We start from the raw sequence: 25,267 nt of genomic DNA, 5'->3' as shown, positions 1-25,267 counted from the left end.
CGGATAGTAGGTTCTCATAACTGGTGCGACTGCGGCCCCTGCTGGCTGACTGATGGCGCCTGCACAGGGCTGAGGAATAATGCTGATGGGGGTGTGGCCCTCCATGCACAGTGCCCGTCAAGCGTATGAACTCGACTCGTGCAGGTGAAAAATGCAGTCTGTACTGACTGTACGTGCCGGAGGGGGCGCAAGTCAGTTGAGAGGCGTGCTCAGTCAGCGGTGAAGGGTCGAATCAGTATAGAGGACGCATTCAGAGTAATTGGACACGACTAGATTGGGGGGTTGGGGTTTAAAAAGAGGAGAAAAAATATATGTCTATAAAAAAAAAAAGAAATCCTCCACAACACTGCTGCACCTGATACACTCATAATAAAACACACTACCATCATGTCATTATCTAGTCATTGTCATTGCAGTGCTGAGAACAGTTCGTGACCCAAACACTAGTCTGCTCTGTGTTAAATATGGTTTATAAACTTAAATATGTAAAGCCGCTCAGGTGGCGCAGCGGTAAAAAGACACGCTGCAAATCAGGGCTGGATTCTGAGTATGTAGTATCGAAGAGAACTTGATGTGGGTCTCTGTCAGAATGCGATTACGACCTCTGCCGGCTGATTAGAGGCGCCTACACAAGAGATGAGGTAGAGTGCCCCTAGGGTGTTTCTCTCCGCATGCAACGCTAGGCGGCGCCAAACTCATCGATGTGTGGGTGGCAAAGCTGCTCATGTTTCGGAGGGGATATGGGTTAGCTTCGATCTCCTCGGTCAGGGCAGGGTTCGGCATAGACAGAGAGGAAGCACGATGCAAATTGAACAATTGGATGCGCTAAAGAGGGGAGGAAAAAAAAAAAACTTAAATATGCAGCAAAGAGCAACAGAAGTCTGAATCTTTAGGAGCCCGACTTGACAAATGACTCTCCAGCAAAACATCCCGACTTTTTATATGAAATCATTATTTAAACAGACGTGACAGATTGAAGTTGTTTCTTTGCTGGCTGGTTTGAAGCCTGGAGGACTTGCGAGTCTAAGCTAGAGTGCACTTGACTTGGCAAATTAGAGCAACGGCTTTGGTTTACAGAGCCATTGCAAGCTGGAATGGAAGGATTATGTGTGGATTTGACCATATGGCCTTCAATTCCCCAGTCCAAGTGCACATATGAGCATATGCACACACTTGGCAAGCCAGTCAACTTTGGGGAGCTGAATGCTGCTGAATGCCCTCTCACTGGAATGTTATATATTGGTCATATTCAGAGACCTCAGTAGTTATTCAAAGTGGCATTTTGGAGCCGTTCAGGTGGCACAGCGGTAAAATACGCTAGCACAGCATAGCTGGGATTTGGAATATATCGTATCGAATCTCAGCTCTGCCATCGGGCTGGGTTGGGCGGCTATGTGAACAACGTTTGGCTGTTGTTCATAGAGGGAGTGAACCGGATAGGTACCTCATAACTGATGCGGTTACGACCTCTGCTGGCTGGTTTATTGGTGTCTGCACACAGTAAAGGAATAATGCTGATCCGCATATGAACTCGCCTCGTGCAGGTGAAAAGATGCAGTCGGCTACTTCGCACATGTCGGAGGGGGCGTGTGTCAGTTCGGTCTCCTCAATCGGGGCAGGGGGCAGCACCAGTAGAGAGGAAGCAAATTGGGTAAAAATTGGATGTGCCAAAAATTGGGGGAGAAAATGAATAAAATGCCATTTGAGCTTGTGAGGTTTAAGGGTCTTTCTCATTGGCTTAACACTGGCAACCTGGTGGCAGAAAGGCTTGAACCGGCAACCTTCAGATTACCAGGCCAGTATCTTAACTGCTGAGCTACCACTGTCCCTGCACGTTAACCTCTGGACATGTGGATCTGTGAGTAACGATATGAAGGTAAAACTCATTATGAGTAGCACCTTTATGTAGTTCATGCTGTGGAGTGCTCATCCTTAGTGCCCTACAGTATCATATCAAATCTGCCTCAGCAAACTGGCTTTGTCTGATGGGGGAGGGGATGGCAGAGGCCTCACAATGGAATGGCAACCTGTCTGGGGTAAGTTACTACATTGCACCTTGTGATTCTGGGCAAACTAAACCTACCACGACCCTGACCAGGATAAAGCGGTGGTAAAACATGAAATCTCAGCTCCGCTACCTGTCTGCTGGGCGCCCCTTAGCAGACACAATTTGCAGTGCTCGCAGCAGATAATAGTGGAAAGACCAGACTAAAAAAGGTGGGGTCTGCGACGCTGCATGTGTAAGGACCCTGGTTAGTAGCCCAAGGAATCTGTACAGAAGCGAGGGAATGCGGAGATCAGTGGGTGACTCTCCATGTGCAAGACTGACCTTATGAACAAATCCACTGAAGTATGGGCGAATAAGAAGGGTTTGGTGGACTGCACATGCATTGGAGGGAGTGTGTGTCAAGCGAATATACCCTCATTAGACGCATTCAGGGTCCCCAGCTGTGTCCTAACATACTCTGTCAGTAAAAGAATGTCAGACACCAGGAGTTCCAAACCCGGAAAAAGTGAATTACCAATATGTAAACAAAAAATGAAGTTTACTTAAAATCTCAAGCTGATGCTTAGTGCAGATCATTTAGGTTGGAGATAAGCACATGTACAGCATGGTGGCATCATAACGGTTAGACCAAAACACCCTTCCAGATTTGCTATACATAGAACGTGACCCAGTTCAGCGAGAGGGGTTCTGATACACAGATGGATAAACTACTGACATTTACCAGTATGTTCCTGTCTGACTCTAGTTTCCTAGGATGCACCTGGGTGTAGGATGGATTCTAGTAGGTGAAAGCACAAAGGGTTTCCCCCATGGTTAAAGCAAGGTAGGAGACCCCACTCCCCCATGTTGACAATGAGCCAGTTAGGTATGTACGTCTCAACTGTGGAACACAACCCACATCTGTGCATTTAAAGGAGTCTGTGTGTGAGTGTGTGTGAGTCTGTGTGTGTGTGTGTGTGTGTAGACCCACATCAAGACGCAGGTGTATCCTGTTTTAGAAGCAGTTAAGGATGCTGCAAATCTGCTAAAAATGCAAAACACGGTAGTAACAGGTGAGCATGTGTTCAAAGCGACATCAAAATGTATGTGGCTGGGAAAATACTGCAGTACTGCTTTTTACCAACAGAGGGCAACCAATTCAAGCGACACAACCCAGTTTACACAAACCACCTCCCTGTTTCTACACTCACTGTCCATTTGATCAGCTCCACTTACCATATAGAAGCACTTTGTAGTTCTAATTACTGACCGTAGTCTATCGGTTTCTCTACATACCTTTTTAGCCTGCTTTCACCCTGTTCTACAATGGTCAGGACCCCCAAAAGAACCACCACAGAGCAGGTATTATTTAGGTGGTGGATCATTCTCAGCACTGCAGTGACAATGACATGGTGGTGGTGTGTTAGTGTGTGTTGTTTTAGTATAAAGTTTTGGTATAGAGTTTTTAAATACCGTGTCCACTCACTGTCCACTCTATTACACCCTCCTACCTAGTTAGTCCACCTTGTAGATGTAAAGTCAGAGACGATCGCTCATCTATTGCTGCTGTTTGAGTTGGTCACCTTCTAGACCTTCATCAGTGGTCATAGGATGCTGTTGGCTGGATATTTTTGGTTGGTGGACTATTCTCAGTCCAGTAGTGACAGTGAGGTGTTTAAAAACTCCAGCAGGGCTGCTGTGTCTGATCCACTCATACCAGCACAACACACACTAACACACCATCACCATGTCAGTGTCACTGCAGTACTGAGAATGATCCACCACCCAAATAATACCTGCTCTGTAGTGGTCCTGGGAGACTCCTGACCATTGAAGAACAGCATGAAAGGGAGCTAACAAAGCATGCAGAGAAACAGATGGACTACAGTCAGTAATTGTAGAACTACAAAGTGCTTCTATATGGTAAGTGAAGCCGATAAAATGGACAGTGAGTGTAGAAACAAGGAGGTGGTTTTAATGTTATGGCTGATCAGAGTATAATGAGAGGTTTTTTGTCTGGAACAGACATTCATGGATTATTTTATAAAATACATCTACCATACAGATACGCTGGAGCCCTTTAAAGTACCCTCACTGACCAGATATTATTTGGTTGGTGGACTCTTCTCAGCACTGCATAACACTAACAGGGTAAAGTGTGTGTGTGTGTGTGTGTGTGTGTGTGTGTGTGTGTGTGTGTGTGTGTGTGTGTGTGTGTGTGTGTGTTCAAACGCCGAAGTATCTATGCTGAGAGAAATATTTCTTCAGACTAAAAATAAAGCCACTGACCAGGGACCAGAAAAGTGTCCACTGATACATCAGTGTTAACATGGTGTGTGTTCCTACAGGCCAGTAACTATACTAACTATACAACAAGCAACAACGTCACAACCGGAGATTTTAATCTCCAATTCCTCTCACTTGCATGTCTTTGGACTGTGTGAGGAAACCAGAGCTCCCGGAGGAAACCCATGCAGACACGGGGAGAACATGCAAACTCCATACAGAAAGGACTAGAACCGCCCCACCTGGGGATCGAACCCAGGACCTTGCTGTGAGGCGACAGTGCTACTCACTGAGTCACATTTTAGTAACAAAGTACCAACATCTCTGAACACAGTTTGGAATGTATTGTTTTAATATACTGTACAATGATGTGGTACTGTACAGGGATGAGGTACTGAAGAAGATATACTTTATTTGTCATATATAGATATTAGGGCTGTCGAAGTTAACGCGATAATAACGCATTAACGCAATCTCAATTTAACGCGATTAAAAAAAATAGTGCCGTTAACGCAAATTCTATTTGGCCCTGCGAGTCATCCGTAGTTCATGTTGAGACTTGCCAGCGTTTTTCATTTGCGGTTTGTGAACATAATGTAACCGAGCGTGTAGTGATGCACTTGCTTAATAAAGAAATAAATACACGCTATATTCACAAGTTGTCGGGAGCAGAACACTTTTATTAACTCCTTCTGTTATGGTACCGGACAGCTGGAGTCATCGCGTTAGCCAAGCATGCTAGTCCATGAACTATGGAAACCCCAAAGGGTCAAAACACACTCACTTCGTGTAGAAACGTCCATCAAATGTCACGATACAAGCACAGAAAAGTCTGTTACAATAACTACGCCTTATCCCACCTAAAGCACCGCTGATCTACAATGTTTGGAGAAATTCTAACCTACAATCTGACATTTATACGAAGTCAAGGGTCTCTGCTGGATAGAATTACTGCCTAGTATGTGAGTGAATAAAACTCCCTTACAGTTTTCTCTTGTCCCAGCAGTTTTTAACATAAGTACATTTAGCATTAAAATATGTTCACCATTTTAATTGTAACATTTTACTTAAAAATCCTTGTTTTCTTCTTTTTAAAAAAAATGCGATTAATCGCGATTAACTATATGAAATTCTGAGATTAATCGCGATTAAAAAATTTAATCGTTTGACAGCCCTAATAGATATACAGGTGTACAGTACAATTAAATTCTTTCTTCGCATATCCCAGCTTGTTTGGAAGCTGGGGTCAGAGCGCAGAGTCAGCCATCGTACGGCACCCCTGGAGCAGACAGGGTTAAGGGTCTTGGCTTAAGTGGCTGCACAGCAGAGCCTGGATTTGAACTGCCAATCTTCCGGTTGGTAGCCCAAAGCTCTACCCACTAGGCTACCACTGTCCCCACCACTGTACTGCTGTAAGTGTATAATACCTTTAAGTTAACCCAAACAAACTGAAAGTATTAATGTTTGTTATTTCTATATTATACAACAGTTAGTTCCGACCGTACAATCTGATTGGTTGAGAAGCCTTCTAACCGTGCTGATCTTCGTGACAACAGCACGGGCTTTTCACACCACAACGGTATTACTCCGCTGACGCGTTGCCAGTAACGACAAGCTGCATGCACACTGTTGTAATATGCCTTTAAGACGTTAAAGGGTTAACACAGAATACGGAGTTACGCTTGATGCCGTATACGCATGCGTGGGTTCAGTTTAAGGATGCAATAAAACAAAGCTCTACTGAACAGTTTATCTCCTGTATTTCTTTCCAATAATACTTCACACACAAACGTGCACGCAGGCGACACAGCTCCCGATCACGTTTTAAATCCGTGATCTGATATACAATCTATCGCACTGTATAGGGAACATAACCAATTGTCTAATTCACTATCTAGTGCACTGTGTAGCGAACATAAATCCGTGATTTGATACACATTCTAGTGCACTATGTAGGGAACTTTAATGTGTTTGTAACGCGAACAGTTAGCATAATAGCCCAGTTAGCAGCTTCTAAGAGTTCTGTTATCACCCGTATATCCTCTGGTGTATGCAAGGTTTTTTTATTTCTTTTTTTCCCTTCGGAGGTTCTTACCTTTTCCTTGTTGTTGTTGTTCTTACCTCCCTGAAATGAGTTTTTGCAACTTGGAATGTCTGCTTTGTAGTGTTAAACTTTATATTGGTTGTGGAACTACTTTTTGGCGGAAGGTATTGTCAATATTAAAGCATATTTATTATTAAATTTAGAGCTTCTTTGATTTATTTTCTTTCTTTATTTTGTGAAAACTGTTGTATAAAAGCAATAGAACACTTGAGGTCGTGTGTTATCACGAACAACATCACGGCTGTGATGATCTACAGCACTCGCCTTCGGCTCGTGCCTGCGACCGAATCACAGCCGTGATGTTATTCGTGATAACACACTCCCTCTCGTGTTCTATTGCTTAATTGCACAATGGCTTTTGAGAGCTGTTGTTTTTAATTTAATATCCACATATTTTAATTATAAATATACTAAAAACTTTAATCATCAACAGTCTGGCATTCAGCATTAAAGCTTCTGAGCTTGTAATAGCAAACTAACTATATACTGTACAGTACACTATAAACTGGACAGTAAAAAAATATAAAAGCACATACTAAGAGCTTTAGATCCACATCATGCTGTGCCTCTGGTGTAACCTTAGTACTGGCTGCATTCATGCTGCCCTCTTCTGGAATCTGAGTAGCTTGCAGCTAAAGCTAAATAATTCATGTTGAGTTGTAAGCACGTTGTAAAACAGTCCTCAGTCCTGATTTAACATTTCGTTGAGTTGACTTTACTTGCACCTTCACACTGCAGCCCTGATCATGCACTGTATTAACCAGCCTGTGTACTCCGCTTCTTCAATTTTTATTAATTTGTATTTATATTAAAATATTTGATGAGGTTGTCACATTTCTTTACTGTGCTATTTACAGAGGTTTAGATGACATCTTAAAACTCAAGATTGTGGGGAGGTGTAATACAAGTGCACTGTAAACATTCTGAACTAACTGCTTATAGCATCATAGTTTGCAAATCTTTGGCAACACAACAAAACACCGAAACGCTAAGTATAACTTGATTACAGAGAACACTTTTCACATTTATATTTATTGCTGCTGTGCAATTTGAGTTTAATTAATCAGTACCTGTAAGGGGGTGTGGATGTAGTTATTATTATTATTTATTAACTAAGGTCAAGTTGTTTCCAACTCCTGGACACCAGTTTAATAGCTTAATAGACACAAGCTTAATAGTTTTGTAGATAACACTGCTGCCGTGCAATTTAGGTTTGATTATTCAGTACCTTTAACAGGTTCTTCTTCTTCTTTTATTATTATTATTTTTTTTATTATCATTTATAATAAATATATTAATAATTATAAGTAATAATAATAATAATAATAAACGTCATGTTGTTTCTAACTCCTGGTCACCAGCTTAATAGTTTTGTAGATAACACCGCTGCTGTGCAATTTGGGTTTGATTACTTAATACCTTTAACAGGTTCTTCTTCTTCTTATATTATTATTATTATTTATAATAAATATATTGATAATTATTAGTAATAATAATAATAAACGTCATGTTTCTAACTCATCACCAGCTTAACAGTTTTGTAGACACCACTGCAGCCATGCAATTTAGGTTTGATTATTCAGTACCTTTAACAGGTTCTTCCTCTTATTATTCATTTTTATTATTATTATTATTAATTATACTAAACGTCAAGTTATTTCCAACTCCTGGACACCAGCTTAATAGCTTAATAGACACAAGCTTAATAGTTTTGAAGATAACACTGCTGCCGTGCAATTTAGGTTTGATTATTCAGTACCTTTAACAGGTTCTTCTTCTTCTTATTATTATTATTATTGTTATTATTATAATTATTAATAATAATAATAATAAACGTCAAGTTGTTTCTAACTCCTGGACACCAGCTTAATAACTTAATAGACACAAGCTTAATAGTTTTGTAGATAACACTGCTGCCGTGCAATTTAGGATTGATTATTTAGTACCTGTAATAGGTTTTAATAATAATAATAATAATAATAATAATGATGATAGTTAATTTCATTCCAGCTCCTGGACACCAGGCTTAATAGTTTTGTAGATAACACAGTTGCCTTACAGTTAAGTGTCTGTTCATGCCATTTCTTCCAATCTGCGTGTGTGTTAGTACAGTGCCTTGCAAAAGTATTCAGCCCCCTTGAACTTTTCAACCTTTTGCCACATTTCAGGCTTCAAACATAAAGATATGAAATTTTAATTTTTTGTGAAGAATCAACAAGTGGGACACAATCGTGAAGTGGAACGAAATTTATTGGATATTTTAAACTTTTTTTAGAAATAAAAGACTGAAAAGTGGGGCGTGCAATATTATTCAGCCCCCTTGCGTTAATACTTTGTAGCGCCCCCTTTTGCTGCGATTACAGCTGCAAGTCGCTTGGGGTATGTCTCTATCAGTTTTGCACATCGAGATACTGAAATTTTTGCCCATTCTTCCTTGCAAAACAGCTCGAGCTCAGTGAGGTTGGATGGAGAGCGTTTGTGAACAGCAGTTTTCAGCTCTTTCCACAGATTCTCGATGGGATTCAGGTCTGGACTTTGACTTGGCCATTCTAACACCTGGATACGTTTATTTGTGAACCATTCCATTGTAGATTTTGCTTTATGTTTTGGATCATTGTCTTGTTGGAAGATAAATCTCCGTCCAAGTCTCAGGTCTTTTGCAGACTGCAACAGGTTTTCTTCCAGAATGGTCCTGTATTTGGCTCCATCCATCTTCCCATCAATTTTAACCATCTTCCCTGTCCCTGCTGAAGAAAAGCAGGCCCAAACCATGATGCTGCCACCACCATGTTTGACAGTGGGGATGGTGTGTTCAGGGTGATGAGCTGTGTTGCTTTTACGCCAAACATAACGTTTTGCATTGTGGCCAAAAAGTTCGATTTTGGTTTCATCTGACCAGAGCACCTTCTTCCACATGTTTGGTGTGTCTCCCAGGTGACTTTTTATAGATATCTTTGAGAAATGGCTTTCTTCTTGCCACTCTTCCATAAAGGCCAGATTTGTGCAGTGTACGACTGATTGTGTCCTATGGACAGATTCTCCCACCTCAGCTGTAGATCTCTGCAGTTCATTCAGAGTGATCATGGGCCTCTTGGCTGCATCTCTGATCAGTCTTCTCCTTGTTTGAGCTGAAAGTTTAGAGGGACGGCCGGGTCTTGGTAGATTTGCAGTGGTCTGATACTCCTTCCATTTCAATATGATCGCTTGCACAGTGCTCCTTGAGATGTTTAAAGCTTGGGAAATCTTTTTGTATCCAAATCCGGCTTTAAACTTCTCCACAACAGTATCTCGGACCTGCCTGGTGTGTTCCTTGGTCTTCATGATGCTCTCTGCGCTTTAAACAGAACTCTGAGACTGTCACAGAGCAGGTGCATTTATACGGAGACTTGATTACACACAGGTGGATTCTATTTATCACCATCAGTCATTTAGGTCAACATTGGATCATTCAGAGATCCTCACTGAACTTCTGGAGTGAGTTTGCTGCACTGAAAGTAAAGGGGCTGAATAATATTGCACGCCCCACTTTTTAGTTTTTTATTTCTAAAAAAAGTTTAAAATATCCAATAAATTTCGTTCCACTTCACGATTGTGTCCCACTTGTTGTTGATTCTTCACAAAAAATTACAATTTCATATCGTTATGTTTGAAGCCTGAAATGTGGCAAAAGGTTGAAAAGTTCAAGGGGGCTGAATACTTTTGCAAGGCACTGTATATGCGTGTGTGTGTGTGTGTGTATAATTTGAATTGTTGGCATGTAGCCAGTTTGTGCATGAAACCTTTCTTGCCAGCAATCTGTTCATGTATAGAAGCAGCTGAATGTATGTCCGTATACATTTGAAAAATTTGGAACATCAGTCATTTTGCTGCTAATAAAGTCTTTAACAATAAAAATAAAATGCTGTATGGTTCAAACAAAAAGATTTCTGGGCGGCGTTTAGTGTGAGTGATACTAATAAAGCTAATACAATGGAAATGAAGCCCTGACGTTACACACTACTAATAAAACGTATAAGCATATTATTAAAATGAATGTGAACCTGAAGAAATGAATCTTTCTTGCCACCCGATTCAGCTGCTGCACATGTGTGTACACACACACACACACACCATTCAAAGGGTAAACAGCCTAAAGCAACAGTAACTACTTGGCAGCAATGTTACCAACAAGAATAGAAAAAACACAATAGAATTCCTTTATTTCCCAATTTTTACCACAAATCCCAGCTTGTTAGCTAGGGTCAGAGTGCATTGGACCATTGAACGGCACCCAGGGAGACAAGAGGGTTAAAGGCCTAGCTCAGGGGCCCAAGAGTGGCTGCTTGGCAGAGCTGGGATTCAATATATGTTAATGGTGCTTTTGCATTACAGTTAGTTTCATAGTGCTTTGTAATCAGTGCAACAAAGTGTGGATTATAAATGCAACAAGGGTGAGAAATCTGGCAACCTATGGGTCATTTATTTATAAGGATTTTGTTTTATGTTTTACACTTTGGTTACATTCATGACAGGACAGGTAATTACTGGTTACACAAGGTTTATCAGTTCAAGTGTTTAATGTCAAACACAGCCATAGACAATTTTGGATCTCCAATTCGCTTCACTGGGCGGTACGGTGGCTCTGTGGGTAGCACTGTCGCCTCACAGCAAGAAGGTCCTGGGTTCGATTCCCAGGCGGGGCGGTCGAGGTCCTTTCTGTGCGGAGTTTGCATGTTCTCCCCGTGTCTGCGTGGGTTTCCTCCGGGAGCTCCGGTTTCCTCCCACAGTCCAAAAACATGCAGCCAGGTAATTGGAGACACTGAATTGCCCTAAAAGTGAATGGGTGTGTGTATGTGTGTCTGCCTTGCGATGGACTGGCGCAACGTCTGGGGTGTTACTATGTGCCTTGCGCCCATTGAAAAGCTGGGATAGGCTCCAGCAACCCCCCGCCCTCTCCGCGACCCTAATTGGATAAGCGGTTAAGAAATTGAGTGAGTGAGTGAATTCACTTTACTTGCATGTCTTTGGACTGTTGGAGGAAACCGGAGCTCCCGAAGGAAACCCACGCAGACACGGGGAGAACATGCAAACTCCACACAGAAAGAACCTGTACCTTTCAACTGGGAATCGAACCCAGGACCTTCTTGCTGTGAGTAGACAGTGCTACCCATGAACCACCATGCCCACTTTGGGTCATTTAAAGTTGGAATTCCCTTGATTTGCTAATCTACAGTTTAAATAATCAATTGACAGCAACCATTGAGTATAAGCACAAAATCAAAGCTTCTGATAAACTAAAATACCCTGATGTATTTGCACAAGCTATGCTGATTTTATTCCACCATATTACACACGCACTTTGCTTCTCTAGATTAGAACTGCCCCTACAGTCGAATTCATTCGTTGGCATCGCGTGTATTCTTTCCCATCCCAACCGCCCACCCGCAAACCCTTCCACCCTCACACACAGATGTTTAGATGTTCATTTGGCTGTTGAAACTGAGTAAAAGACTTTTTTTTAAAACACTTTCACTGTTCTGGCAGCAGCAGTCTGGTTTCCAATCTTTAGGAGCCCGACTTGACAAATGACTCTCCAGCAAAACATCCCGACTTTTTATATGAAATCATTATTTAAACAGACGTGACAGATTGAAGTTGTTTCTTTGCTGGCTGGTTTGAAGCCTGGAGGACTTGCGAGTCTAAGCTAGAGTGCACTTGACTTGGCAAATTAGAGCAACGGCTTTGGTTTACAGAGCCATTGCAAGCTGGAATGGAAGGATTATGTGTGGATTTGACCATATGGCCTTCAATTCCCCAGTCCAAGTGCACATATGAGCATATGCACACACTTGGCAAGCCAGTCAACTTTGGGGAGCTGAATGCTGCTGAATGCCCTCTCACTGGAATGTTATATATTGGTCATATTCAGAGACCTCAGTAGTTATTCAAAGTGGCATTTTGGAGCCGTTCAGGTGGCACAGCGGTAAAATACGCTAGCACAGCATAGCTGGGATTTGGAATATATCGTATCGAATCTCAGCTCTGCCATCGGGCTGGGTTGGGCGGCTATGTGAACAACGTTTGGCTGTTGTTCATAGAGGGAGTGAACCGGATAGGTACCTCATAACTGATGCGGTTACGACCTCTGCTGGCTGGTTTATTGGTGTCTGCACACAGTAAAGGAATAATGCTGATCCGCATATGAACTCGCCTCGTGCAGGTGAAAAGATGCAGTCGGCTACTTCGCACATGTCGGAGGGGGCGTGTGTCAGTTCGGTCTCCTCAATCGGGGCAGGGGGCAGCACCAGTAGAGAGGAAGCAAATTGGGTAAAAATTGGATGTGCCAAAAATTGGGGGAGAAAATGAATAAAATGCCATTTGAGCTTGTGAGGTTTAAGGGTCTTTCTCATTGGCTTAACACTGGCAACCTGGTGGCAGAAAGGCTTGAACCGGCAACCTTCAGATTACCAGGCCAGTATCTTAACTGCTGAGCTACCACTGTCCCTGCACGTTAACCTCTGGACATGTGGATCTGTGAGTAACGATATGAAGGTAAAACTCATTATGAGTAGCACCTTTATGTAGTTCATGCTGTGGAGTGCTCATCCTTAGTGCCCTACAGTATCATATCAAATCTGCCTCAGCAAACTGGCTTTGTCTGATGGGGGAGGGGATGGCAGAGGCCTCACAATGGAATGGCAACCTGTCTGGGGTAAGTTACTACATTGCACCTTGTGATTCTGGGCAAACTAAACCTACCACGACCCTGACCAGGATAAAGCGGTGGTAAAACATGAAATCTCAGCTCCGCTACCTGTCTGCTGGGCGCCCCTTAGCAGACACAATTTGCAGTGCTCGCAGCAGATAATAGTGGAAAGACCAGACTAAAAAAGGTGGGGTCTGCGACGCTGCATGTGTAAGGACCCTGGTTAGTAGCCCAAGGAATCTGTACAGAAGCGAGGGAATGCGGAGATCAGTGGGTGACTCTCCATGTGCAAGACTGACCTTATGAACAAATCCACTGAAGTATGGGCGAATAAGAAGGGTTTGGTGGACTGCACATGCATTGGAGGGAGTGTGTGTCAAGCGAATATACCCTCATTAGACGCATTCAGGGTCCCCAGCTGTGTCCTAACATACTCTGTCAGTAAAAGAATGTCAGACACCAGGAGTTCCAAACCCGGAAAAAGTGAATTACCAATATGTAAACAAAAAATGAAGTTTACTTAAAATCTCAAGCTGATGCTTAGTGCAGATCATTTAGGTTGGAGATAAGCACATGTACAGCATGGTGGCATCATAACGGTTAGACCAAAACACCCTTCCAGATTTGCTATACATAGAACGTGACCCAGTTCAGCGAGAGGGGTTCTGATACACAGATGGATAAACTACTGACATTTACCAGTATGTTCCTGTCTGACTCTAGTTTCCTAGGATGCACCTGGGTGTAGGATGGATTCTAGTAGGTGAAAGCACAAAGGGTTTCCCCCATGGTTAAAGCAAGGTAGGAGACCCCACTCCCCCATGTTGACAATGAGCCAGTTAGGTATGTACGTCTCAACTGTGGAACACAACCCACATCTGTGCATTTAAAGGAGTCTGTGTGTGAGTGTGTGTGAGTCTGTGTGTGTGTGTGTGTGTGTGTAGACCCACATCAAGACGCAGGTGTATCCTGTTTTAGAAGCAGTTAAGGATGCTGCAAATCTGCTAAAAATGCAAAACACGGTAGTAACAGGTGAGCATGTGTTCAAAGCGACATCAAAATGTATGTGGCTGGGAAAATACTGCAGTACTGCTTTTTACCAACAGAGGGCAACCAATTCAAGCGACACAACCCAGTTTACACAAACCACCTCCCTGTTTCTACACTCACTGTCCATTTGATCAGCTCCACTTACCATATAGAAGCACTTTGTAGTTCTAATTACTGACCGTAGTCTATCGGTTTCTCTACATACTTTTTTAGCCTGCTTTCACCCTGTTCTACAATGGTCAGGACCCCCAAAAGAACCACCACAGAGCAGGTATTATTTAGGTGGTGGATCATTCTCAGCACTGCAGTGACAATGACATGGTGGTGGTGTGTTAGTGTGTGTTGTTTTAGTATAAAGTTTTGGTATAGAGTTTTTAAATACCGTGTCCACTCACTGTCCACTCTATTACACCCTCCTACCTAGTTAGTCCACCTTGTAGATGTAAAGTCAGAGACGATCGCTCATCTATTGCTGCTGTTTGAGTTGGTCACCTTCTAGACCTTCATCAGTGGTCATAGGATGCTGTTGGCTGGATATTTTTGGTTGGTGGACTATTCTCAGTCCAGTAGTGACAGTGAGGTGTTTAAAAACTCCAGCAGGGCTGCTGTGTCTGATCCACTCATACCAGCACAACACACACTAACACACCATCACCATGTCAGTGTCACTGCAGTACTGAGAATGATCCACCACCCAAATAATACCTGCTCTGTAGTGGTCCTGGGAGACTCCTGACCATTGAAGAACAGCATGAAAGGGAGCTAACAAAGCATGCAGAGAAACAGATGGACTACAGTCAGTAATTGTAGAACTACAAAGTGCTTCTATATGGTAAGTGAAGCCGATAAAATGGACAGTGAGTGTAGAAACAAGGAGGTGGTTTTAATGTTATGGCTGATCAGAGTATAATGAGAGGTTTTTTGTCTGGAACAGACATTCATGGATTATTTTATAAAATACATCTACCATACAGATACGCTGGAGCCCTTTAAAGTACCCTCACTGACCAGATATTATTTGGTTGGTGGACTCTTCTCAGCACTGCATAACACTAACAGGGTAAAGTGTGTGTGTGTGTGTGTGTGTGTGTGTGTGTGTGTGTGTGTGTGTGTGTGTGTGTGTGTGTGTGTGTGTGTGTTCAAACGCCGAAGTATCTATGCTGAGAGAAATATTTCTTCAGACTAAAAATAAAGCCACTGACCAGGGACCAGAAAAGTGTCCACTGATACATCAGTGTTAACATGGTGTGTGTTCCTACAGGCCAGTAACTATACTAACTATACAACAAGCAACAACGTCACAACCGGAGATTTTAATCTCCAATTCCTCTCACTTGCATGTCTTTGGACTGTGTGAGGAAACCAGAGCTCCCGGAGGAAACCCATGCAGACACGGGGAGAACATGCAAACTCCATACAGAAAGGACTAGAACCGCCCCACCTGGGGATCGAACCCAGGACCTTGCTGTGAGGCGACAGTGCTACTCACTGAGTCACATTTTAGTAACAAAGTACCAACATCTCTGAACACAGTTTGGAATGTATTGTTTTAATATACTGTACAATGATGTGGTACTGTACAGGGATGAGGTACTGAAGAAGATATACTTTATTTGTCATATATAGATATTAGGGCTGTCGAAGTTAACGCGATAATAACGCATTAACGCAATCTCAATTTAACGCGATTAAAAAAAATAGTGCCGTTAACGCAAATTCTATTTGGCCCTGCGAGTCATCCGTAGTTCATGTTGAGACTTGCCAGCGTTTTTCATTTGCGGTTTGTGAACATAATGTAACCGAGCGTGTAGTGATGCACTTGCTTAATAAAGAAATAAATACACGCTATATTCACAAGTTGTCGGGAGCAGAACACTTTTATTAACTCCTTCTGTTATGGTACCGGACAGCTGGAGTCATCGCGTTAGCCAAGCATGCTAGTCCATGAACTATGGAAACCCCAAAGGGTCAAAACACACTCACTTCGTGTAGAAACGTCCATCAAATGTCACGATACAAGCACAGAAAAGTCTGTTACAATAACTACGCCTTATCCCACCTAAAGCACCGCTGATCTACAATGTTTGGAGAAATTCTAACCTACAATCTGACATTTATACGAAGTCAAGGGTCTCTGCTGGATAGAATTACTGCCTAGTATGTGAGTGAATAAAACTCCCTTACAGTTTTCTCTTGTCCCAGCAGTTTTTAACATAAGTACATTTAGCATTAAAATATGTTCACCATTTTAATTGTAACATTTTACTTAAAAATCCTTGTTTTCTTCTTTTTAAAAAAAATGCGATTAATCGCGATTAACTATATGAAATTCTGAGATTAATCGCGATTAAAAAATTTAATCGTTTGACAGCCCTAATAGATATACAGGTGTACAGTACAATTAAATTCTTTCTTCGCATATCCCAGCTTGTTTGGAAGCTGGGGTCAGAGCGCAGAGTCAGCCATCGTACGGCACCCCTGGAGCAGACAGGGTTAAGGGTCTTGGCTTAAGTGGCTGCACAGCAGAGCCTGGATTTGAACTGCCAATCTTCCGGTTGGTAGCCCAAAGCTCTACCCACTAGGCTACCACTGTCCCCACCACTGTACTGCTGTAAGTGTATAATACCTTTAAGTTAACCCAAACAAACTGAAAGTATTAATGTTTGTTATTTCTATATTATACAACAGTTAGTTCCGACCGTACAATCTGATTGGTTGAGAAGCCTTCTAACCGTGCTGATCTTCGTGACAACAGCACGGGCTTTTCACACCACAACGGTATTACTCCGCTGACGCGTTGCCAGTAACGACAAGCTGCATGCACACTGTTGTAATATGCCTTTAAGACGTTAAAGGGTTAACACAGAATACGGAGTTACGCTTGATGCCGTATACGCATGCGTGGGTTCAGTTTAAGGATGCAATAAAACAAAGCTCTACTGAACAGTTTATCTCCTGTATTTCTTTCCAATAATACTTCACACACAAACGTGCACGCAGGCGACACAGCTCCCGATCACGTTTTAAATCCGTGATCTGATATACAATCTATCGCACTGTATAGGGAACATAACCAATTGTCTAATTCACTATCTAGTGCACTGTGTAGCGAACATAAATCCGTGATTTGATACACATTCTAGTGCACTATGTAGGGAACTTTAATGTGTTTGTAACGCGAACAGTTAGCATAATAGCCCAGTTAGCAGCTTCTAAGAGTTCTGTTATCACCCGTATATCCTCTGGTGTATGCAAGGTTTTTTTATTTCTTTTTTTCCCTTCGGAGGTTCTTACCTTTTCCTTGTTGTTGTTGTTCTTACCTCCCTGAAATGAGTTTTTGCAACTTGGAATGTCTGCTTTGTAGTGTTAAACTTTATATTGGTTGTGGAACTACTTTTTGGCGGAAGGTATTGTCAATATTAAAGCATATTTATTATTAAATTTAGAGCTTCTTTGATTTATTTTCTTTCTTTATTTTGTGAAAACTGTTGTATAAAAGCAATAGAACACTTGAGGTCGTGTGTTATCACGAACAACATCACGGCTGTGATGATCTACAGCACTCGCCTTCGGCTCGTGCCTGCGACCGAATCACAGCCGTGATGTTATTCGTGATAACACACTCCCTCTCGTGTTCTATTGCTTAATTGCACAATGGCTTTTGAGAGCTGTTGTTTTTAATTTAATATCCACATATTTTAATTATAAATATACTAAAAACTTTAATCATCAACAGTCTGGCATTCAGCATTAAAGCTTCTGAGCTTGTAATAGCAAACTAACTATATACTGTACAGTACACTATAAACTGGACAGTAAAAAAATATAAAAGCACATACTAAGAGCTTTAGATCCACATCATGCTGTGCCTCTGGTGTAACCTTAGTACTGGCTGCATTCATGCTGCCCTCTTCTGGAATCTGAGTAGCTTGCAGCTAAAGCTAAATAATTCATGTTGAGTTGTAAGCACGTTGTAAAACAGTCCTCAGTCCTGATTTAACATTTCGTTGAGTTGACTTTACTTGCACCTTCACACTGCAGCCCTGATCATGCACTGTATTAACCAGCCTGTGTACTCCGCTTCTTCAATTTTTATTAATTTGTATTTATATTAAAATATTTGATGAGGTTGTCACATTTCTTTACTGTGCTATTTACAGAGGTTTAGATGACATCTTAAAACTCAAGATTGTGGGGAGGTGTAATACAAGTGCACTGTAAACATTCTGAACTAACTGCTTATAGCATCATAGTTTGCAAATCTTTGGCAACACAACAAAACACCGAAACGCTAAGTATAACTTGATTACAGAGAACACTTTTCACATTTATATTTATTGCTGCTGTGCAATTTGAGTTTAATTAATCAGTACCTGTAAGGGGGTGTGGATGTAGTTATTATTATTATTTATTAACTAAGGTCAAGTTGTTTCCAACTCCTGGACACCAGTTTAATAGCTTAATAGACACAAGCTTAATAGTTTTGTAGATAACACTGCTGCCGTGCAATTTAGGTTTGATTATTCAGTACCTTTAACAGGTTCTTCTTCTTCTTTTATTATTATTATTTTTTTTATTATCATTTATAATAAATATATTAATAATTATAAGTAATAATAATAATAATAATAAACGTCATGTTGTTTCTAACTCCTGGTCACCAGCTTAATAGTTTTGTAGATAACACCGCTGCTGTGCAATTTGGGTTTGATTACTTAATACCTTTAACAGGTTCTTCTTCTTCTTATATTATTATTATTATTTATAATAAATATATTGATAATTATTAGTAATAATAATAATAAACGTCATGTTTCTAACTCATCACCAGCTTAACAGTTTTGTAGACACCACTGCAGCCATGCAATTTAGGTTTGATTATTCAGTACCTTTAACAGGTTCTTCCTCTTATTATTCATTTTTATTATTATTATTATTAATTATACTAAACGTCAAGTTATTTCCAACTCCTGGACACCAGCTTAATAGCTTAATAGACACAAGCTTAATAGTTTTGAAGATAACACTGCTGCCGTGCAATTTAGGTTTGATTATTCAGTACCTTTAACAGGTTCTTCTTCTTCTTATTATTATTATTATTGTTATTATTATAATTATTAATAATAATAATAATAAACGTCAAGTTGTTTCTAACTCCTGGACACCAGCTTAATAACTTAATAGACACAAGCTTAATAGTTTTGTAGATAACACTGCTGCCGTGCAATTTAGGATTGATTATTTAGTACCTGTAATAGGTTTTAATAATAATAATAATAATAATAATAATGATGATAGTTAATTTCATTCCAGCTCCTGGACACCAGGCTTAATAGTTTTGTAGATAACACAGTTGCCTTACAGTTAAGTGTCTGTTCATGCCATTTCTTCCAATCTGCGTGTGTGTTAGTACAGTGCCTTGCAAAAGTATTCAGCCCCCTTGAACTTTTCAACCTTTTGCCACATTTCAGGCTTCAAACATAAAGATATGAAATTTTAATTTTTTGTGAAGAATCAACAAGTGGGACACAATCGTGAAGTGGAACGAAATTTATTGGATATTTTAAACTTTTTTTAGAAATAAAAGACTGAAAAGTGGGGCGTGCAATATTATTCAGCCCCCTTGCGTTAATACTTTGTAGCGCCCCCTTTTGCTGCGATTACAGCTGCAAGTCGCTTGGGGTATGTCTCTATCAGTTTTGCACATCGAGATACTGAAATTTTTGCCCATTCTTCCTTGCAAAACAGCTCGAGCTCAGTGAGGTTGGATGGAGAGCGTTTGTGAACAGCAGTTTTCAGCTCTTTCCACAGATTCTCGATGGGATTCAGGTCTGGACTTTGACTTGGCCATTCTAACACCTGGATACGTTTATTTGTGAACCATTCCATTGTAGATTTTGCTTTATGTTTTGGATCATTGTCTTGTTGGAAGATAAATCTCCGTCCAAGTCTCAGGTCTTTTGCAGACTGCAACAGGTTTTCTTCCAGAATGGTCCTGTATTTGGCTCCATCCATCTTCCCATCAATTTTAACCATCTTCCCTGTCCCTGCTGAAGAAAAGCAGGCCCAAACCATGATGCTGCCACCACCATGTTTGACAGTGGGGATGGTGTGTTCAGGGTGATGAGCTGTGTTGCTTTTACGCCAAACATAACGTTTTGCATTGTGGCCAAAAAGTTCGATTTTGGTTTCATCTGACCAGAGCACCTTCTTCCACATGTTTGGTGTGTCTCCCAGGTGACTTTTTATAGATATCTTTGAGAAATGGCTTTCTTCTTGCCACTCTTCCATAAAGGCCAGATTTGTGCAGTGTACGACTGATTGTGTCCTATGGACAGAGTCTCCCACCTCAGCTGTAGATCTCTGCAGTTCATTCAGAGTGATCATGGGCCTCTTGGCTGCATCTCTGATCAGTCTTCTCCTTGTTTGAGCTGAAAGTTTAGAGGGACGGCCGGGTCTTGGTAGATTTGCAGTGGTCTGATACTCCTTCCATTTCAATATGATCGCTTGCACAGTGCTCCTTGAGATGTTTAAAGCTTGGGAAATCTTTTTGTATCCAAATCCGGCTTTAAACTTCTCCACAACAGTATCTCGGACCTGCCTGGTGTGTTCCTTGGTCTTCATGATGCTCTCTGCGCTTTAAACAGAACTCTGAGACTGTCACAGAGCAGGTGCATTTATACGGAGACTTGATTACACACAGGTGGATTCTATTTATCACCATCAGTCATTTAGGTCAACATTGGATCATTCAGAGATCCTCACTGAACTTCTGGAGTGAGTTTGCTGCACTGAAAGTAAAGGGGCTGAATAATATTGCACGCCCCACTTTTTAGTTTTTTATTTCTAAAAAAAGTTTAAAATATCCAATAAATTTCGTTCCACTTCACGATTGTGTCCCACTTGTTGTTGATTCTTCACAAAAAATTACAATTTCATATCGTTATGTTTGAAGCCTGAAATGTGGCAAAAGGTTGAAAAGTTCAAGGGGGCTGAATACTTTTGCAAGGCACTGTATATGCGTGTGTGTGTGTGTGTGTATAATTTGAATTGTTGGCATGTAGCCAGTTTGTGCATGAAACCTTTCTTGCCAGCAATCTGTTCATGTATAGAAGCAGCTGAATGTATGTCCGTATACATTTGAAAAATTTGGAACATCAGTCATTTTGCTGCTAATAAAGTCTTTAACAATAAAAATAAAATGCTGTATGGTTCAAACAAAAAGATTTCTGGGCGGCGTTTAGTGTGAGTGATACTAATAAAGCTAATACAATGGAAATGAAGCCCTGACGTTACACACTACTAATAAAACGTATAAGCATATTATTAAAATGAATGTGAACCTGAAGAAATGAATCTTTCTTGCCACCCGATTCAGCTGCTGCACATGTGTGTACACACACACACACACACCATTCAAAGGGTAAACAGCCTAAAGCAACAGTAACTACTTGGCAGCAATGTTACCAACAAGAATAGAAAAAACACAATAGAATTCCTTTATTTCCCAATTTTTACCACAAATCCCAGCTTGTTAGCTAGGGTCAGAGTGCATTGGACCATTGAACGGCACCCAGGGAGACAAGAGGGTTAAAGGCCTAGCTCAGGGGCCCAAGAGTGGCTGCTTGGCAGAGCTGGGATTCAATATATGTTAATGGTGCTTTTGCATTACAGTTAGTTTCATAGTGCTTTGTAATCAGTGCAACAAAGTGTGGATTATAAATGCAACAAGGGTGAGAAATCTGGCAACCTATGGGTCATTTATTTATAAGGATTTTGTTTTATGTTTTACACTTTGGTTACATTCATGACAGGACAGGTAATTACTGGTTACACAAGGTTTATCAGTTCAAGTGTTTAATGTCAAACACAGCCATAGACAATTTTGGATCTCCAATTCGCTTCACTGGGCGGTACGGTGGCTCTGTGGGTAGCACTGTCGCCTCACAGCAAGAAGGTCCTGGGTTCGATTCCCAGGCGGGGCGGTCGAGGTCCTTTCTGTGCGGAGTTTGCATGTTCTCCCCGTGTCTGCGTGGGTTTCCTCCGGGAGCTCCGGTTTCCTCCCACAGTCCAAAAACATGCAGCCAGGTAATTGGAGACACTGAATTGCCCTAAAAGTGAATGGGTGTGTGTATGTGTGTCTGCCTTGCGATGGACTGGCGCAACGTCTGGGGTGTTACTATGTGCCTTGCGCCCATTGAAAAGCTGGGATAGGCTCCAGCAACCCCCCGCCCTCTCCGCGACCCTAATTGGATAAGCGGTTAAGAAATTGAGTGAGTGAGTGAATTCACTTTACTTGCATGTCTTTGGACTGTTGGAGGAAACCGGAGCTCCCGAAGGAAACCCACGCAGACACGGGGAGAACATGCAAACTCCACACAGAAAGAACCTGTACCTTTCAACTGGGAATCGAACCCAGGACCTTCTTGCTGTGAGTAGACAGTGCTACCCATGAACCACCATGCCCACTTTGGGTCATTTAAAGTTGGAATTCCCTTGATTTGCTAATCTACAGTTTAAATAATCAATTGACAGCAACCATTGAGTATAAGCACAAAATCAAAGCTTCTGATAAACTAAAATACCCTGATGTATTTGCACAAGCTATGCTGATTTTATTCCACCATATTACACACGCACTTTGCTTCTCTAGATTAGAACTGCCCCTACAGTCGAATTCATTCGTTGGCATCGCGTGTATTCTTTCCCATCCCAACCGTCCACCCGCAAACCCTTCCACCCTCACACACAGATGTTTAGATGTTCATTTGGCTGTTGAAACTGAGTAAAAGACTGAACACGAGGATCCGACCTCCCCCTGCTATCAAAGCATGTAAGTGAGAGACTACGTGCTGTGAGAGAACATTAGATCTCTGTAGTCACACAGAAAGAAAACAATGCTTTTGGAATGAAAAATACTGAACAGAAAGGCATAGTGAGACAAGATTGTGTGTTTTATACCTATAGAAATGGTAAAGGACACTTACCTGGCAATCAAAATCCTGAAAGTTGCGACCATTCTGTTAAAGAAATAAAGCGTGTTAGAAAGCAGGTATGAAATTTAACACTTAAACTCATCTGAGCCAAAGATCAGCAGCCAGTTTTGTGATCAAATTGAGTTTCGCACCAGTGAGCTGAAATAGGTTTAAAATTGGGCTTAGATCAAATCCATATAAGGTATCACTTTCACTGTTCTGGCAGCAGCAGTCTGGTTTCCAATGGTAACCAGCAGCTCACTGAAGCTGAGGCTTAGAGATGATTAAAAATGCAGATCCCAGTCATACGATCGGAGACAATGAGACTGAGATAATTAGGGGAAGCTGTTTAACTACGCCCGGGTAACAAAATTATTATTATTATTATTACAAACTTGACATTTGGTCAAGATAAATAATTCATGCTTGAAATCATTTCAATATACAGTGTATTGGGAGATTTGGTACAGCCATTAAATTTGTCAGTTTTATTCCACTAGGTGGTGATCTGTGCCCTCATTAATAGAAAAGGTGACACTTCAGCCCATGGTGAAACCTGATGTTAATCTCTGATGAAAAGCAGTGGTAGCACAGTAAGGTACGAGATACACCAGGGTTTTTTTCTAAACTTTTTTCCCAAGCGAGACCCAGGCAACACAATGCATCAAAACAAAACACAAAATGAAATCTACTTAACTTAATAAAAAATAGTGGCAATCTGGTCCCACTGTGGTTTACAAGATGTAACATAAAACCTCCACACACACACATCCTATAACAGCAGTCATTGTCCCCGATTTATCTTCACAGTCAGCCCTATTTTTCAACTGGATAACATTAAACGTGTGTGTGTGCGTGGTCAGCAACACTAATCAAGTATGTCTCCTGTGGATGAAAAACGCCCCCTGGACAGGCACTGGCGCCCCCCCCCCCCCCCCCCCCGGGGGGCGTGCCCCACAGGTTGTAAACCCCTGATCTAGGTGACACCTTCTTCTGGGAAGTATATGGTTATTTCAGCAAGACACTGCCAGGCCTCTTTTCAATTCAACAGCATTGTACAGTAAACAGAGTATGTGTGCTTGACTGGCCTGTCTGCAGCCCAGACCTGTCTACGAAGTTCAGCAATTCCCAAACAATTTGAAAGTGTAATATTTATTTATTTACTTAGATGTTTTACATCATGTTTACACAATGGCTATATTTACGGCAGGAAGAGTAGGTACATTTTTTTTAGCAGTCTATAGCCAGTCGAGTGTTGTTTTAGTATGCTGTTTTTATATGCATTCTTTTAGACCAATTTTATTTTTAAAAAATGATAATTGTTTCTATTTTCAAAATGTTTCCATAGTTTTTGGTATTGCTATACATTGTCATTCTCCTAAGTACTTAGGGCATTCAGTCAGTATATGTTTGATAGAAATAAGTATTTGGCAAATATTACAAAGTGGAGTAGCTCACACTCTTACCAGATACGCTTGTGGTAAATGTGTGTGTCCAATGGTGTAGACCACCTGATCAAACAATTTCTCTGCTTGTGTTTTTACTTTGGTGTAATGAATAGTAAAGGCGTAACAATGATAAACATGCCTCTGTACTAAACTTTTTTTGAGTGGGTTGGAGGCATCACATTTTAAATTTATTTATATTTACCTAATGCAATGAAACTGGTCTGTTAAATCAAGGTTCAGCAGAATGAACAAATTTCAGATTTTATTGTATTTTAAAAATGGTCTTTCGTAAAACTTTTCTGGAAATAGGGTTTGTATATTGTGTAGTGTATATTACACACACACATACATGTTGGTCATATGTTGTATGTTTTAGTATTAAAAGACTCACTTTGTCTGTCAGAAGGGGCTTGATCTCGGTCAGCTGCACATCCTGAAGCTCGTCCATCCTCGCAACTGCCAGCTGTCAATAATTCTAAGGGATAACAAGACAGAGATTAAAATGGGTGTAATTTTTTTTTAATTTTAACGCCACTTTTTTATAAACATGATTGTAATTTAGGTCATTTTTTTCCTTTTTTCTATTTGTCCATTTATATTTTTGTTTTTATTTTTGTTTACGCCTGGAAGTTCAGGATCATTCTCCAGGCCGGGTCCCTGCTGAGTCTGGTTCCTCTCAAGGTTTCTTCCTGTAATTTTAAGGGAGTTTTTCCTTGCCTGTGTCGCCCTCGG

General features: G+C 41.1%; 1 protein-coding gene across 1 annotated transcript in view; it reads right to left on the bottom strand.

Annotated features, from left to right (window-relative positions):
• The window catches only part of ndrg3b (ndrg family member 3b), a 91,435-nt gene that overhangs the window by 39,069 nt on the left and 27,099 nt on the right, over positions 1 to 25,267 (bottom strand). Inside the window, exons 2-3 of the mRNA XM_063014997.1 lie at positions 24,927 to 25,010; positions 23,100 to 23,132 (exon numbers count right to left, since the gene is read on the bottom strand). Of these exons, the coding sequence (XP_062871067.1) occupies positions 23,100 to 23,132; positions 24,927 to 24,983 (90 nt within the window). The 5' untranslated portion in view covers positions 24,984 to 25,010. The remainder of the gene's footprint in view (positions 1 to 23,099; positions 23,133 to 24,926; positions 25,011 to 25,267) is intronic.

This window comes from Trichomycterus rosablanca, chromosome 19 (genome assembly GCF_030014385.1).
Source record: "Trichomycterus rosablanca isolate fTriRos1 chromosome 19, fTriRos1.hap1, whole genome shotgun sequence".
NCBI lineage: Eukaryota > Metazoa > Chordata > Actinopteri > Siluriformes > Trichomycteridae > Trichomycterus > Trichomycterus rosablanca.
Note: the sequence above shows the minus strand (reverse complement) of the source record. Positions and strands in the feature narration are given on the sequence as shown.